Below are 16483 nucleotides of genomic sequence, written 5' to 3' on the forward strand. Positions count from 1 at the left end.
ATTGAATTCATACTAAATTTGAATTAAATCCATGCTCATTTGGATTGAATGATTAATTTTGGCTACAAATAAATGAAGTCATTTTATTACATTCAAATACAAGGTCCATTTCTCCTTGAAGCACAAACGCATGTCATGTGTCACACTGAGTAAGCATTCATGACCAACAAGGCGGCACCACGTGTCCAAATGAGGTGGTAGTTTCAATCAAGTGCAAGAACTAATCACAATCCACCAAGTGTCAAAATAACATCCTCTGACAAATCATAAGCATTTTTCCACCCCCTACAACTGCAAATACTCTTGAAGTCTCAACAATGCATTCATAAAGACTTAAACTCTCGCCGTCGAATTCGGCAAATCCACACGTTGACAAGTCTCAAAAAAAATGAAAACACATTCATATGTACTTGATCTCTCATCGCAAAACTTCGTCAAGCCTGCACGTCGACAAGTATCAAAGTAAAAGGCATTTGTAAACACATAAATATTATTGGATTAAATTCATATGAAATATAAAATAAATTCATGCTCATTTGGATTGAATTATTAATTTGGGTTTTACAAATAAATAAAGTTATTTTATTAAATTCGAATCTAAGGTTCATTTCACCTTGAAGCCCAAATTCACATCACATTTCATAGTGACTAGGTATCAAAGACCAATAAGGCGGTGTCATGTGTTCAAATGAGGTGGTAGTCCCAATCAAGTGCAAAAATCAATCACAATCCTCCAAGTGTCAAAATGTCATCCTTTGGCCAATCATAAACATTCTTGTCCACCCCCTAGACAACTATAAAAAGACGATGCACATGACATTCTAAGGGATGAATAAAACTCTGCAATTGGAGAAAGGTACAACATCAACTACATAATTCTTCAAACGAGTGATCAACGGAGTTCCTCCCCGAGATCGACTTATAACGATGAAGTATTACCCGACGTTCGTGAAGATCAAATACATCTCAAGGAGGTCTACATCTTTCTACATTTCAGAAAATACGCTATTGAAGTCTCTCGAATCACGGAGAAGTTTAGGAGAGAAGAACATGAGAACACCCGAACTGTACTCACAAGATTCATTAATAAAAATCGCATTTTATTTTGCTTGTAATTAATTTTCACCACTTGCGAAAATTTGTTGCGAATATTAGTTGTTGTGATTTATAGTAATTTTCAGCGCTTACAAAAATTTGTTTTGAACATAATATGTGTTACTCTTTTGGTTCCAATTTATAGATGAGACGGAATTTCGAGAGTTCAAAATTTTGTTTATGTTCCTTTTATTGATACTTTAAGTTGTTAATTATTGTGATTTATAATACTTTTTACGTAATTTTGTCTTGATATATGTTACTCCCTTTGTGCCAATTTATATGACAGATGAATTTCTAGCTCATCAAATCAAAATGTGAATTATCTAGGAGAACTATGATGAATTTTGATGAAATGCTTATTTGATCAAAATTTCCTTAAAACCTAGGAGAACTATAAGTTGTTTGTACAAATATCACACCTATTATAACGGGTGAACCCATTATTGACCTTCTTTGACAATATAATTGCTGAGGACACATTTTTTATAAAAGCAAATGTTGCGGCTATTTTGTAGGCCATCCTCAAAACTTGTTCATACTCTACTAAAATCCAACTCCCATTACAACTACCACAAATCCCCAGCAAATGTTGTGGCCATCCTCTAAACTTGTTAATTTTCTACTAAAACCCAACTTCTATCATCCCCATTACAACTACCACAAATCCAGTCTTGTATTAGAAGACACATTTTTACCTTTGCTTAAAAAATGTTGCAACGAAACTCACATTTATCAAACTCATGGCTTCATGCTACATCGTGCTTTAGATGAAGACAACTTCATTCTCAGCCAATTCTTTCACACATGTTCCGCCCTTGGCTTTGTCAGCTATGCATATTCAATTTTCAATTCCAACCCAAATCCAAACATATATCTTTACAATACTTTGATCAGTATTTTCTCTAGACAACAACATTTATCTAATGATGCAATTTGCCTTTATAAACAAGCTCGAGCCATTGGCTTATATCATGATACTTACTCTATCCCTTTTGTGTTGAATGCTGTAACTTGTCTCATCACCTCTACGCAAATTCATTGTGAAGCTATTTTAACTGGATTGAACAATGATGTACATGTAGCAACGTCCCTTGTACGGATATATTCTTCTTTTGGGTGCATTTCTGATGCACGTAAGGTGTTTGATGAAATACGTAACAAAGATGTGAGCTTGTGGAATGCCATGATAGCGGGTTATGTTAAGGCTCATGATATGGACACCGCCAAGTACCTGTTTGTTAATATGCTGGAGAAGAATGTGGTTTCTTGGACTACCATCATTGCGGGCTACACTCAGGGGAATCAGTTTTCTCAGGCTATAGGTGTCTTCAGGAAAATGATGAGTGTGAAGGTTAGTGCTAAGCCTGATGAAGTAACCATGTTAGTTGCACTTTCAGCTTGTGCCCACTTGGGTGAGCATGAGTTGGGTGAATGGATCCATAGTTATATTATAAAACACAGGTTTCGTAGAACTGTATCTCTTAACAATACACTTATTGATATGTATGCGAAATCAGGAAATGTAAAGAAGGCAGTAGAATTGTTTGAAAGCATGGAAATTAGGAGTGGTGTTACTTGGTCAACAGTGATTTCTGCATTGGCTGTCAATGGATATGGAAGAGAAGCAATTAACATGTTTTCTCGGATGGAAGTGGTTGGAATTAGGCCAAACAGTGTCACCTTTATAGCACTATTATCTGCATGTAGCCATGCAGGACTCGTGGAGGAAGGCAGATTGTATTTTAAGACAATGGAAGAAAAACATGGTATTAGTCCTGACATCAGACACTATGGTTGCATGGTTGATCTTTTTGGGCGTGCTGGTTATCTCGATGAGGCTGCAAATATGGTTAAAATGATGCCGTTTGAAGCAAATGCAGCAATTTGGGGATCACTTCTTGCTGCAGCCAGGAACCAAGGTCATGTTGAACTTGGGGAGCATGCTCTGCAGCATCTAACTGAAGTTGAACCACATAATAGTGGAAATTATTCCCTTGTGTCCAATACATATGCTGCTCTTGGTAGGTGGAGTGAAGCTAGGGTAGCAAGAAAGATCATGAGGGACACAGGAGTCCAAAAGTCGCCAGGCGGTAGCTTCATCAAAGTGAAAGATAAAATTTATTATTTCTATTCAGGAGACAGATCACATCCTCAATGTGAGAGAATATACAGAGTTCTATCACACCTAAACAGGGCGTCAAAGACGATACTGCATGAATATTGGGAATATGTAGAGCTGGTTGATGCTGATAGCCCTCAAGAGGACCACTTATAAGACAAGGGGTAGGATTTTGCATGACTTCACTGATTGTTTCAAGGACCTCAAGCTTCAGAGAATAAATCAGCTAACGTTGAGCAGCTTTAAGTTTACCTGCATGTGAAGTAAGTAGGACTTAAAAATAGCACAGTTTAAGATTCTTCATAGCACTTGACATTAGAAAAAACAGGATGTATTATGTAAATCAAATTAATACCATTTATTCTTGCTTCTTCTGTTCCGAACCCCCACTTCGAATCTTCTATTGGTGACAGGTACCAAGTTAGCTAGATTCACTAAGTTAGTGACAAATCATGCTTGTAGGTTACAATTTTTTATTTTTTTTTGAATTAAGTTCCACCTGGTTGTTGATTTTTCATGGTTTACAGTGGCAGGAAGTATTTACCAATGCATTTTGTGAGCTCTCAAAGTGAATATTCCATCTAAATCTAGTGAAGCTGTTGTCACGGGTCTTCCTTTGTATGGTTTTCTTTCTCTTAGTGCTCTAGTTATCATTTTTTATTAAAATGATCTATAAACTACATTGCAATTTTATGGCAAAAGTTCAAATTTCCCCCCGAAATATTGACTTCCGACCAAATACTCTTAGCCATTATTCCTCTGTATTGTATTTGCTCCATTTCTCCAGCTTAGCAGATGGATCCTCATTGCTTTTCACTCTATCCACTTCCCCTGACACGTGTAATTTGAAAGCGGACAAGGTTTCTCGCGAGTGAATGATGCCCATCTTTGCTTTTGCTTTGAATTTCACTGAACAATCTCCCTGGAATGGAACTGTCCTTTGACAAAGACTCTAGTACAGCGCAAAGAACCCCAAGAATATTCATTACTTCAACATCAATAGTAATCATTATGGCTCTTATCCCTCTTTACCACTCTTTTAATTGGTAACCTCAGATTTAGTTGTCCATCCATCTGAACTATCACCCGTATACCATGTTGAGTAGCAGAAGATAAAGATTACAGACAGCCCGATATATTGCCGTACCCTTTAAGTTACAACCAGAAATCACCATGATTAACGGTAAAATAGAGCTGCATCTTTTCCAGCTGTGAATTGATGGGTTTCTTAAAAGGGTTTTAACAAGGTTTTCGTCGGAAGAATCCATGGAGTTTCGATGATTCTGGAATGAATATTGAGTTTCTCAATGGTAGTTGCATATGCAGAAACTGACATCTTGAGATGTCCAGAGAAACCTATGATTTTGTGAAGATTGGTTTGTAATTTTATTATTGTCAATACGTAGTCGAAGTTTCCATTTTACTTTTATGGTTAAAGGTCATAGGAAGAATGATGTAAAAGTGTGATGTTCTGTGTCAATGATAATTCTAATCCAATAATAAGAATGTCATCTTTCTTGGGAGTTAATCAGTTGGAAGCAGTTCGAAGCAGTCTATGGTGCTTCGGAGATTTCCAATGAGAATCTGGTGACAGAAACAGAACTAACTTCAAGTAAAAATGAAACTTAGATTCTAAAAAGTCATTTAGTTCCCGTTTAGATTAACTTATTTTTGGGTGCTTTTGACTTTTAAGTATATATATTTTTTGAGGTGTTTGGAATGATTATAAAGTACATTTAAGCTCCCACTTTTAGGCCAAAAAAGCTTTAAAATAAGTGAAAAGTCGAAAGTAGGGTACATCTACATGTGTTGTGAAAGGTGGTCGCCTCATCGCCAGTGGCGAGAGGTGAGGCGAGGCGAGGCGAGGAGAACCTTCATCGCCTAAGCTTTGTGGCGAGGCGATCTTCAAAAGGCGACGCCATGGTGACAAAGGCGAGAGGCGATTAAGGCAACAAAGGCATCGCCTTCTGTATTATCTTAAAATAAAGCGACCAATTTAGGGTTTTAAAAGTCAAAAGGTAATTTTAGGATTATCTTTCTAAATTTGCTTAGTTGCACTCATAGACTACAACTACGGCTCCAACCAGTCGGCTCAGCTAGACTTCTCCGGCAACCGGCCGGACTTATCCGGCGACTCCAAAGTCCAATCAATACATATTTCTTCTTTTCTTCTTCTAATTTCTTCTTCTTCTTCTCTTCTTCAGATTTCTTCTATTTTCTCCTTCCTCTGTTTCTTTTTCCTTCTTCTTTTTCAGACTTTAGAGTACTTCTACCTTGTTTTTTTCTCAGCGTTTTGACTTTTGTTCTTTTTTTTTCATTCAAGTTCTAGACTTTTAGTATGTACTATCTATTTTCAGGTTTTGAATTGAAATATTGGGTAATTTGTTATTGCTATTGAGATTCGACTATTTATATATGCAATTAAATATTTAAAATTTTGGTATTAATTGCCACCACACTTCAAAAAGGCGAGTGCCTCACCAGAACCTTTTCACCTTTCGCCGTCCATAACGCATCTACTTATGACTTTTAACTTTGACTTATAAGTTACTTTTTATAAGCCCATCTAAATAGGCCCTTAGTACACTACAGAAAGGGGTAAAATGCAGCATGCCATACCAGCACACTGTGTTTAATATGCACATATTGACTGAGGCTAAAGTGTTAATAGGTGAATACTTCAGTTGAGGTGTCTACATGAAAAGAGATGAGAACTTTAAGGGGCTGTCTACGTATTTTTCCATTAAAGGAGTGAGCTTCCGAGTTTCAACCTTCTCAGTTTTTGGGTATGGTCAGGAACAAGTCATTTAGCACTTCTCAGTGACTCAGGTTGAACAAACCAAATGCAGTCCTTGACATGTCTCTTGGTCCGGGCACTATTTTTTTATCTGGAATTCTTGTTAACTTTGCTTAAATTTTTCGTATACACAACTTGCTGATCTCTGTTACATACTACTTCTGCACTGTTATAGTTTACCTTAATTTCATGAAACTCTAGTTTGCATTATCTAGTTAGATGCACATAGCTTGTTGTTGAATGTATTATTTAAAGTTAATAGAAGATTTGGTCTACCTTAGGCTAGATTTCTTTTTGAGATTTAGGTGAAATTCATGTAAGGGTCAACGAGTATTGTTTTCCACATGTCCTCACACCTGGTAGTTATGCAGCTCCAGCTTTGATAATATTAGCAAACTAAACTATCATACAGAATAAGGGTGTATGCGTAACGACGAGGGGTTTTTGTTGCCAACTTCTAATGGAGGTATAATAAAACAAAAGTAACTTGTTGAGGGACAAATTAGGACTTTTTTCCTTTCTTTTTGGTATCTTCAATACTTTAAGAATACTAAAACAAAATAGTAAGATGCATCTCGGAAAACATCTAACGTTCTAAAGAGTTGAATTTACTGTTTAACTCATGGGATTAAATATTTGGTACGTGTACATATGGTGACCTTTCACCCTGATTTGGAGAGTCATGAGATGGCACTTAAAGGAACCACCATTACACATGTTGAGACCTTGTTACCTTCCATATGTAATTCCTGCATTATGAACAATTTGAGCTTGGGAACGAGATTATAACCTCTCACGGTTGCCTAGTAGCCAATGAACATCTATCTTTATCTCTTGGATGAAATACAGCATCACTTGGTACCTAGTTTTTGAAAGGAAAACTCCAAATGTGCATCATGTCTGGCATGTCATAGGTCAGTTGTTTAGAGAGTCAAAGCATAGAAGAAGTCATGCCCAAGACCTAGGCTTGCAAATCCCAATGCGGCAAGAGCGCTGCTATATAAGATGTGTACTTTTGGTTTCAAAAGGCTAAGGAACCCTGTGAAGATGCAATTTGAAAAATTCATAAGACAGTGAACATAGACTTAGATTATGCTGAAGTTAAAAACTAAGAAGGCAATCTCCTTTTTCTTGTTTATCGCAAAAGACTTTATACTGACTCAGAACAAGTAAAGATGGTTTTTCTCAAAAATCTTACCTCCAGTTCTGCTGTTGTCTAGTGGTTTGGGAACAAGGTAATAATCCATTTGATTTGATTTGCAAATGGACAAAGCGCTGGGAGATCTTAAGTCATAGTGGCAGGGCTTTGTTCCTTCTCTAACACATCCAGGGACATGCATATTCTCTAAGTTACTTTCTTCCATATCATGCATTTCTTCGTAGTTTGGTTTCTTCTTTGAGCTAGAGGGACTCTCTATCAGGCCTATGCTAAGGCTGTTGACCTTAGATGCTGAGATATTATATGTCTCTTGATATGCAATGTCTGGCATGATCAGTTTAAGATCATTCAAATCAGCAGGTCCACTGACCTCAAATGTTGACTTGAGTACTTGACCTTGTGTTCCATTCAGAGTTATTGCATCAATATTGCAGGCTGGACATGCAGAATATGACTTCTCATAAGCGATAAAGTGCTTCAAAACTGCATGAGACACATTGACTTCTTCTAACTCGGAGCTCAAATGATTCTCCATATCAACTAATTTTGCATCTCTATGCTTCGTGTTTCTTGTTCTCAACCCCTTGCCTGGGACCTTTTCTTCATGTAAATCTGCCACAATTCTGCCCCTGACCCGTGCTTTATTCTCTGGAATTGGTATCGCAAGAATTCTTTTGTTCTTATGAGTGGAATTGTTTATATTTGCTGCACATTTGTGCAGTTGAAGCCAATTATCAACCTTTGAGTGGTTTTGGGTTGATACTCTTTCCATTGTATTTGCGTGGTTCTTTTTGCTGAGTCTCAAATTAAACTTTTTGTGTATAGAACCTCTTTCTGATAGATGTTGTTTTGCAAAAACTGTCACCTTAGTGTCACTATCAGATGTGTCTTCGCTGAATTCTTTCTCATTATCCGCACTGAATTTCGTAGTTGGACTGATAAGGCAGCTAGTTTTGGAAACACTGCTCTCTGAGTAGCATTCTGATGCTCCTTCTATAGGGAAATCCATAGACTTGGCACAGTGAGTGGATCCTTTCCCTTTTCTAGGAGGAAGCGAGGATCTACTTTTTAAGGCTTGGAATTCTACTCCAGCATTTCCTGATTTACTTCGGCTACAAACAGTAGGCCTCATGAATCTAGGGAAGTCTGCTAAAGGGGTAGATGTGACACTATCTTTCTGAAATCTCATGTTAGACCCTAACCCTTCAATGCATACTTCTGAGAGACCCAATAGTTCAGTTAAAGAGGGTGGCGATATTATTGTAAGCTTTCCTAGTTTCTCATTCAGCTTCTTGATTTCCTGTGTGACATCATTGCGGTTGTACTCAATTTGGTTCATCTTCTGCAGCAGATTATTTATTGCAACTTCCTTTTCTGCCTTAACTTCCTGTAATTGAACATGTCATTGTAGAAATAGAGAAGCAGTGATGAAAGAGCAGGAAGTTTGCATCTGGATTCCGAGGTAAGACAGCCAAACCTTATCTTTTGGATGAACAAGCCGTTAAATGTTAATTATGTCTTCATAATGGCATATCATGTATAAAGAGTTAATCATTTATGTATATCAGGAAATTCCTCTTGTGCTTGTGTCATGAGTGTGTATATTTTTTTACTTTCCTGCTTGAAGCTAAGAACATTATTATGGCAAAAAAAAATAAAAAATCAATTTTTTTTAACTAAATTGTTGTTTTATAATCACTAACTTATTTTTTTGAGAATGGCAACATGTTATTCATTAGCACAAAGATTGTTAAATTATCTCTAGTTTTAATCATCTCCCTTTTTCTCCCTAAAAGGCTTTGTCTTAATAACTTCAACTTGTTAGGACCATATACGTTCCTAATGGTTTTCCCTCTTATGTTTATGCAACACTTTCGAATCACGTAGGTCCGTCCAATCTAGAAGAGCTGCAACTTATCTTTCATACAAGTTAAATACCAAGTCAAAGCGCCTTCAGTTCAACTTTAACTTCGGTATCTCTCATTTCAACTAACATTAGCTCCTAACCATCTGTTTCCTAATGTGCTGTTCAATTCCTGTTAAATTTATCATCTCACCTTACTCAAATGTTCTATAGGCCTTACGGTCTTAGAAAAATAACTTAGCCCAGAAAAAAGGGGTGTACTGAAAACATAAAATGATCAAATAAGCATCTTCCCTGTGTAGCAGTTTCAGTATGAGATCAGGTGGAGCCAAATGTACTCACGGTATGCATATGGATTATGAAGATGTTAGTCTACTCACTTCTGTGGTTGAAATTTGAATCAGTAAAAGATCTTATTTGTATCGATGACTCCATGCCATTATTAAATGACTATATTTCACATTCCTACCAAGGTTGTTTGTGGTTGTGATTTCAGCAAGTATTTTTGTACTGAAGTTGATGTACATCATATTGGAATTTTCCAGTACTTTTGGACAATCAGGACAACATATTGAACTAGTAATAACCAATCAATTACATGATAAGAAATGAAAAGAGAGATGTTGTGTCATTCTCAAAAAAAGGATATATGTTGTATGTCATAATAATATAAGTAGTTGCATGATTACCAGTATTAGGCTCAGTTGATTGTTTCAGTGACTTACTGTTGATTCTTCGTTTCTTAATTGAACCCGTTTGGCTCGTGTTGCAAAATTTAATGTACACAATGTCTCGCACAAATCTCCTTCATGGGGACTAACAGGAACCAGCATTAGTGTTTTAGAATCATCACCTGGATATTAAGAAAGCACATGAAATTCTGGCATTATTTGTGTGACTTTACTAAATAGGACTGAAGAAAATGTCATCTACTTGTCTAGATTTTGCATGTGAAGTGATAAATTCGAAATGTCTGGCATAATTGGTGTGATCATACTAAAACGGAGTGAAGAAAATGTGAAATTTTCTACTAGTCTAGATTTTGCATGTTAAGTGATAAATGGAAAGTGTCCATGTGACTCACAAGCATAATTTCTAAATGCTGCATGCTGCATATGAAAAACATTTGTTGGCAGTCCAATGAGTATAAAAAATATTTAACAAGATAAGAATTTACTTGGTTCAAGTTACTAGAACAACCAGGAACATCAAAGAAATTGGGGTGTTCTATTTCCACGCGTTGTACATTTCTCAATGATATTTTAACCTACTGACTGATGCTGGTCCATAGGTCTCCCTTCTTAGGCTCATGCTACTGGTTTCTGCTTCTAATATGCAATGAAGACCAACAAGAACATATGTAGACATATGTATGTACAAGCATTTCAATCTCTCTGTCCTCTAAGATTGAATGTTGAGTTTTCCACTTACCTCTTTGCCATCCTACGAGCTGCACTTACAGCAAGGTTAGACTGAGAAAAGGTATGGTTTTACAATTTTTTTGATTGAATCGGTTATGTGGTAGAGGATGGTATTGCATACCAAGCCTATGTTTAATTCTAGTATTTTAATCCACATTGTCGAATTCCTTAAGCTCGCTAAAAGTCTAAAACAGCTGGAAAAAAAAACGCAAATCACTGAAAGTGTTCAGTTATTGCTGTCTCCTTTGTCCCATTTCTAATTCATTTTCAGCACTTCCGTTCTTTCCTTTTTTCTCACCGTCTAGGAAAATGATGTCCACAAGAAAGGCCAGGAGATCGATTAAACAACTCCCATAAAGTCTTAGTCATACTACATAAGTTACGCTAGACGTATGAAGAAGTCTAATAGTGAATATTTGCGACTCTTTGATGTGCTTTACTTCAGAGCATGATGTCGTTTTTGTTTCAGTCCGTGAATGCAGGGTATTGTTTGACTCTAGCTATAGGTCAGAGCTTCTATTATGCTGCTTCAGAGATCGATGGTGAAGAAGCTCAAACTAAAGTAGGTCTCCTGTTTCAGTTTGACATTCATTAAGCAGCTTAATTAAATGTAAAATCTTTTTACATTTTTACCACTCCTCCAGTAGCATATTTAAACTCACTTCATTTGAATTCTTCGCTTTCCTTCACTTGAGCATACGATCCACTCGAGTATGCCTCTCTGTTGCCAATAAAGTTTTCTGTACTTCCTTCTTCTTTTTGGTTATTTCATGTTAAGTTTCTACCATAAGCATCACTGGATGTGGGACCAGCAATATAAGTGTTCTGTTTTTGTCAATGAAGAATTTGAATGAAAATGTTATATTAAGCCATCAGTATCTTTTACTTGAAGAAACTAATGTGTAATAGTGTAAGGTAGTGTACCCATTTCAGTTTCATATTTAATCCCAACTTGCAGGTAACATGCAAAAAAACATAGGGACTAAGCATAGGTCAAACAGTCTGACATATAAACATTCAGCTAAGATACATGCTTACCTAGGGAATCTTTAAGAACTTGCGTCAGCTTGCTATTCCTGTCAACAGTAAACATTAGGATCAGGATCAGCTTTGAGCTAATGGTGAACCTTCTATATTTATTTGTCTTGGATTCGCATCCACTTGATTCCTTGAGTCAGGTACTGGTATCTAATGCCATATTTGTTGAGTTACCTGTAAGGTATGTGTCGCTTTTTACTTTGGAGGGCATGGATGACATCTCCAAGGGAAGAAAGTGAGAGATTAATTGCTTTTCCCTCTTCAAATCTTCTCCCCAGTGCTTTTGTTTTTAGGACACGTTCACTTCCTCCAAGGTCGACCATCCACAGTTTGTTTGTTAACCTTCTCCATTTACCAGCACTAATGCTGGAAATATATATGCGAATCATGCTGTATGGAGCAGACAGCGAACTTGTTTAGAGTTTTGACACCTTTGAGATCTGTGATCTATATTGTTCAGAATTATCCTTCAAAACCTGGAACAGATTCAATATAGCTACATAGACATCTCTTTATTAGGTTCGTGTTTCTAATCATAGTTGTTGAATTAGGTTTCAGGCCTAAATTACACCCCAAAAGCTAGCTCAAAGGGAGGAGGATTGCCCAAGTCTGATTAGGAGTCCACCCATCTCAATAACCGTTAATGTGAGACTTTTGTCATTCTTCAATACCCTACCTCACGCCCAGTGTTTAGCATTTGGTGCACGAACAATTTTAATTTCGAGGGCCCAACATTGGGTGAGACAAGTCCTGCTATGGTACCATGTAAAATTAGGTCTATAGAACTGATTATTGTCACCTAGTGCAGTTTGAGAATTTATAACTGAATGGCAAGCATTGTGGAGAACTATTTAAAAAATTCTGTTGTACAAGAAGAAAAGAACAAAACAAATAATCCTCCTCCCTTTGAGCTAGTTTTTGGGGTGTGAGTTAGGTCCAAGACCTTATTTAATATAATACTAGAGTAGACACAGATCCTGCGACTGAATCTCACGGCCACCCATATCAAATAGAATTTTCACGTGCTTGACCCATTAAAATGAATCAGACTCGCACGTGAGGGAGCGTGTTGAGAATACAATTAATAATAAATGTGTGCTCTCTCTAACAGCTTAAGCTTTTAGATGAGATAGTTGCACACTTCAACAATAGTCATTTAGCTGGACTAGATAAAAGTTAATAATCTTTCTACTTAACATTTTTATATAAAAAACGAATTGGTTTACCAATGAGATCTGCTTGATGTTCGGTTCGAATTTGTGGAAGCAGTGGATCTGAAACCACATCCTAACTTGTACAGTCTCATGGCTTGGTTCATGTCATTTACTTGGATGGTCACAAGGTTTTCAATCTCGGTTTCTCCATTGGGATGTGTTTGTATTGAAAGACTGCACGCAAAAATTATAATTTACATGAGAAAGTAGCTAACCTCGTCCCGAAAGTAGGAAGTGGACCAGAATGAAGTGTTGATCGTAAAGTAGACTAGGTTCATTTGACAGGAATAGCAAGTTGACGCAAGAACTTGCATCAGCTTGCTATTTCTGTCAACAATAAACACTAGGAATGGTGACCTGCAGTGTCAGTAAAGCATGCAAGCTGTGCAATCAAACAACAAATTCACAAGTTAGTTCTGTGACTTACCATGGTGGTAAAGGGAAGATTGACTTTGTAGTCTGACTATGTGGGGTGAGGAGATCTTTTAAATAGCCCATGTATATCTCCAGCATACTGAAATTGAAGAGAAATGCATGGTTACTGTCCGCAGCGTGCTTAAAAAGTGCCTCAATCGCACGGGGCACAACCCCTGGAAACTCCTCTGTGCCTTCCTGGTAGGCATAGTTACCGAAAACGTTGTACTTAGATAATGCAACCAAATACTTTCCAAAATTTTATAATAAACTCTCTAGGTGAAATCCACCTGCTAATTTTGCTGACTGGTTCTCATTTAACTGTGCTGTAAGTTGAGTAATCCTAAGAAGCGGTTGCGTATTCAATTTGGTTATGAGTTGTTTGTGTGATGAATAATAGTTCATAGTGATTGTTATGCAGTGAATACTAATGCATAATTTCTTGTTTACCTAAGTTAAGGGCATTCTTGTTTGTAGATGCTCTGGTTGATGTATCATATTCCACTCTCTACATGGTATAAAGTAATATAACATTCGGTTTCTGAAATTGAACTCCGCATAACTTAAGATTGTAATAGTAGTTTATATATTCTGATTTCTGAAAACCAAACATGGTTTAAGTAATATATTTTTGATAAGATTTTTTTTTTGCTTGTTAAAACAGTAGGATGTGTGCCATTGTGAATGTTTTCCCTGTGCCCGTCTGTCCATAAGCAAATATGCAGGCGTTATAGCCATCCAGCGCGGACTTGATAATTGGTTCTATTTCTGAAAACACCTCACCTGCCATAAGAAACCAACATTCAGGTTTGCATAATGAACCAGAGAAGCTATTTGCATTTTGTGTTATTTGCAATATTCAGTTTCTTTTATCATCAGAATTGAAGAAAATATGACACTTTGTATATGTCCTGGATTGGTTCATTAAATTGAAAACAATGTTTCGTTTTTCTTTTCCACAAATTGAGTACTAGCTCAGTAATAATACAGCTAGATGAAGGTTTTTTATTTATTTATTTAAAACCATTAAGAGCACTTGTCCCCAACTTCAAATGAAGGAAAAAACTGTCTTATTCTATGAATGTTCATCCCTTTTTGTCATGATTCAAAAGGATGCTAAGGAATAGTCGAACAATATCATCCAAGTAATTCTAGGAGTCATCCTCTTTATTTTTTTTTTATGTTTTTATATTTTAATCTATAAAACTAGTAGATTATTTACATTTTGGGGTTTCTTTTATCTTGCTGCAGCATACACGCTTACCTTCAATATAAGTTGATTAACTTTTTAAGTGTGATTTTGCTGTTGTCCTTAACTTAATTGTGTGATTTGTTTTCTGTGCTTTGTGTGATTTTGAGATTCTAACCTTAATTTTACTTTAAATTGGCTCGAATTTCAAATGGTCATAAATGTTCCTAGGATTTCTGATTTCACCCAGAAGAACGTAGGTGAGAATTTTCACATTTTCTATCAAAATTATTTTGTAAACCAGAGAAATAGAAAGACAATGAGGATTGTCAGTAACAACATCCTCATAAAAAATTATTGTCATAAAAATTATTCTAATATGGAGGAGACAAAATTGATTTGAGCACTTATAAAATTGAAACGCATTCTCAAATACAGGTTTAACTTTTTAATGGTCACGATATTTGTAAAAAAAATATGTTACTATATATGTCATTTAGCTAATTGTATAAAGAAAAGAATAGTTTAATGATTTTGTGTACAAAGAAAAAAAAATTAACCAACTTAACCAAAAAACAGAAAGAGTATGAATGTTGACTATGATAAATATTTTAATATTCTGTTGCTATACAAAATATTATCACACAAAAATTTGAAGCGGATTGTTAAATATAGGAGTAGTTTTACCAAGAACAAATTGCTATAATAAATGGCTATTATAAAAAAATGGTTTAGAGAGAATCAGACACTAAGTAATATATTCATAATTAAGTAAATTTTCTATTCTATTACAAATAAAATAAAAGAAATATAACTTTATAAGGTAATTTTGTATAATTATATGACAATTTATTTAGTAATGATAGTTGCTAGAGAGAATGCTTTTATTTTAAAATAAAAATGATTTATATTACCAAAGCAGGAGGTGGTAAATTAATAAAGATGTAACGAAAGAAAGTATAGTGATGCAACAATGGAATTGAGAAAGAGGTTTCAGTTTAGTTGATATAAATGTAATATTAAAAGAGAGTATATACCTTGTGAGGAAGAAGGATGGAAAACCTTGTCAAAGCTATAAATTTTAGACTTATTGTCAACCAAATTTATGAGCATTTGATTTGAATCCAAAGCTTCAACTGACTTTTGATTGCCAATGCTTATGGGTCTTATCCGACAAAATACTCGAATATTACCTGTGTTTTTCTAAATAAATTACATCTAACATTTTTAACATGATCATTGCTTTATACAATGAAGGACTTGACTTTGTTATCCTGCATTGAAATTTGTTTGAATAAATAAGTGGACTAACCTTTCAAGTCGAAGAGATCGTTAAGAACCTGCCTCCTCTGTACGTTAAGTTTCTTAATGCAATCATATAATACTTCAAGTTCACCTGATATGCATGTTATGTGTATGTTACAACGTTATACAGCTAAAATCTAATCTAGATTTGATGCATCGATGAATTTACCTTTAATATCTGAAATGGCAGCCTCATTCTTACTATTAACATATGTCTTATTGTCATCTGGTAGTTGTAGTTGTGGTTGCAGGGCCTTCATTATTGAATCCACCCACTTACAAGTTAGCTATGTTTTCATTCCCATGAGAGAAGAATTAAGGGATCTCTCATTATTACCATCTTCTAACTTCAATTATATTAATTGCTGATCATAGCTAGCAACACCCTTTACATAAATAATTAATGTCATCTCCATCAACACACTACATTTATTTTCAGCTGTCAATAATAACGTGTTTGAATTTTGGCTTCTTAACAAAAAAAAAAAAAGCATTGCTCAAATGTATGATTGACCAAGAGAGATATAATTCACAAAACGTAGTAAATGTTACTCCCCTTTCCTTTTATATAATAGTTAGAACAAGAATTAGCTAAGTTAAAATTATTATATGAAATTAAACAAAAAGAAAAACAAAAAGAAAAAGAATTCGAGTTAACTAATGAAATAAATGATATAAAACAAAAATTAAAGGAAAACCTTGAAGTAAATGAAATAGATGAAGTAAATGTCACGACCCAAAACCGAGCCGCGACTGGCACCCACACTTACCCTCCTATGTGAGCGAACCAACCAATCTAAACCCTAACATTTCAATATAATATCAACAGAAAGTAATGCGGAAGACTTAAACTCATTAATAAAAA

At 35.6% G+C, this 16483-nt stretch overlaps 2 protein-coding genes across 10 annotated transcripts; one reads left to right on the plus strand and one right to left on the minus strand.

The window, feature by feature from the left end:
- The first annotated feature begins 1590 nt into the window (after positions 1 to 1590).
- LOC107031944 (pentatricopeptide repeat-containing protein At5g56310-like) lies at positions 1591 to 14075 on the plus strand. Of its 9 annotated transcripts, XM_015233462.2 has the most exons (7): positions 1591 to 3480; positions 3745 to 3835; positions 8585 to 8635; positions 9061 to 9146; positions 10329 to 10519; positions 10928 to 11020; positions 13789 to 14075. In XM_015233462.2, exon 1 carries the CDS (start codon positions 1685 to 1687, stop codon positions 3371 to 3373), a length of 1689 nt encoding a protein of 562 aa, XP_015088948.1. In that variant the 5' UTR covers positions 1591 to 1684; the 3' UTR covers positions 3374 to 3480; positions 3745 to 3835; positions 8585 to 8635; positions 9061 to 9146; positions 10329 to 10519; positions 10928 to 11020; positions 13789 to 14075. The 9 variants fall into 9 exon arrangements, with proteins under 9 accessions (XP_015088948.1, XP_027768387.1, XP_027768389.1 ...); XM_027912586.1 differs by having other exon boundaries at positions 9061 to 10519; XM_027912588.1 differs by having other exon boundaries at positions 9061 to 10519; positions 13792 to 14075.
- On the minus strand, positions 6593 to 15997 carry LOC107032671 (kinesin-like protein KIN-14T). The gene is made up of 11 exons (XM_015234249.2): positions 15788 to 15997; positions 15626 to 15709; positions 15351 to 15506; positions 13801 to 13907; positions 13138 to 13322; positions 12723 to 12884; positions 11671 to 11886; positions 11497 to 11534; positions 9763 to 9890; positions 7213 to 8560; positions 6593 to 7053 (listed from the first exon to the last, which is right to left on the minus strand). The coding sequence occupies exons 1-11, from the start codon at positions 15876 to 15878 to the stop codon at positions 6938 to 6940; spliced, it is 2631 nt and encodes an 876-aa protein (XP_015089735.1). The 5' UTR covers positions 15879 to 15997; the 3' UTR covers positions 6593 to 6937.
- Positions 15998 to 16483: the final 486 nt, after the last annotated feature.

The sequence above is a fragment of the Solanum pennellii genome, chromosome 10, assembly GCF_001406875.1.
Source record: "Solanum pennellii chromosome 10, SPENNV200".
Taxonomy (NCBI): domain Eukaryota; kingdom Viridiplantae; phylum Streptophyta; class Magnoliopsida; order Solanales; family Solanaceae; genus Solanum; species Solanum pennellii.

Excerpts from the sequence above, each read along its gene's own strand:
- LOC107031944 (XM_027912586.1), top strand. The coding sequence starts at position 1,685 with ATGTTGTGGCCATCCTCTAAACTTGTTAATTTTCTACTAAAACCCAAC.
- LOC107032671 (XM_015234249.2), bottom strand. The coding sequence starts at position 15,878 with ATGAAGGCCCTGCAACCACAACTACAACTACCAGATGACAATAAGACA. Across the intron at positions 11,535-11,670 it reads AAGCGACACATACCTTACAG|GAATAGCAAGCTGACGCAAG; the intron begins GTAACTCAACAA and ends TACTGTTGACAG. Across the intron at positions 8,561-9,762 it reads TAAGAAACGAAGAATCAACA|GAAGTTAAGGCAGAAAAGGA; the intron begins GTAAGTCACTGA and ends GTTCAATTACAG.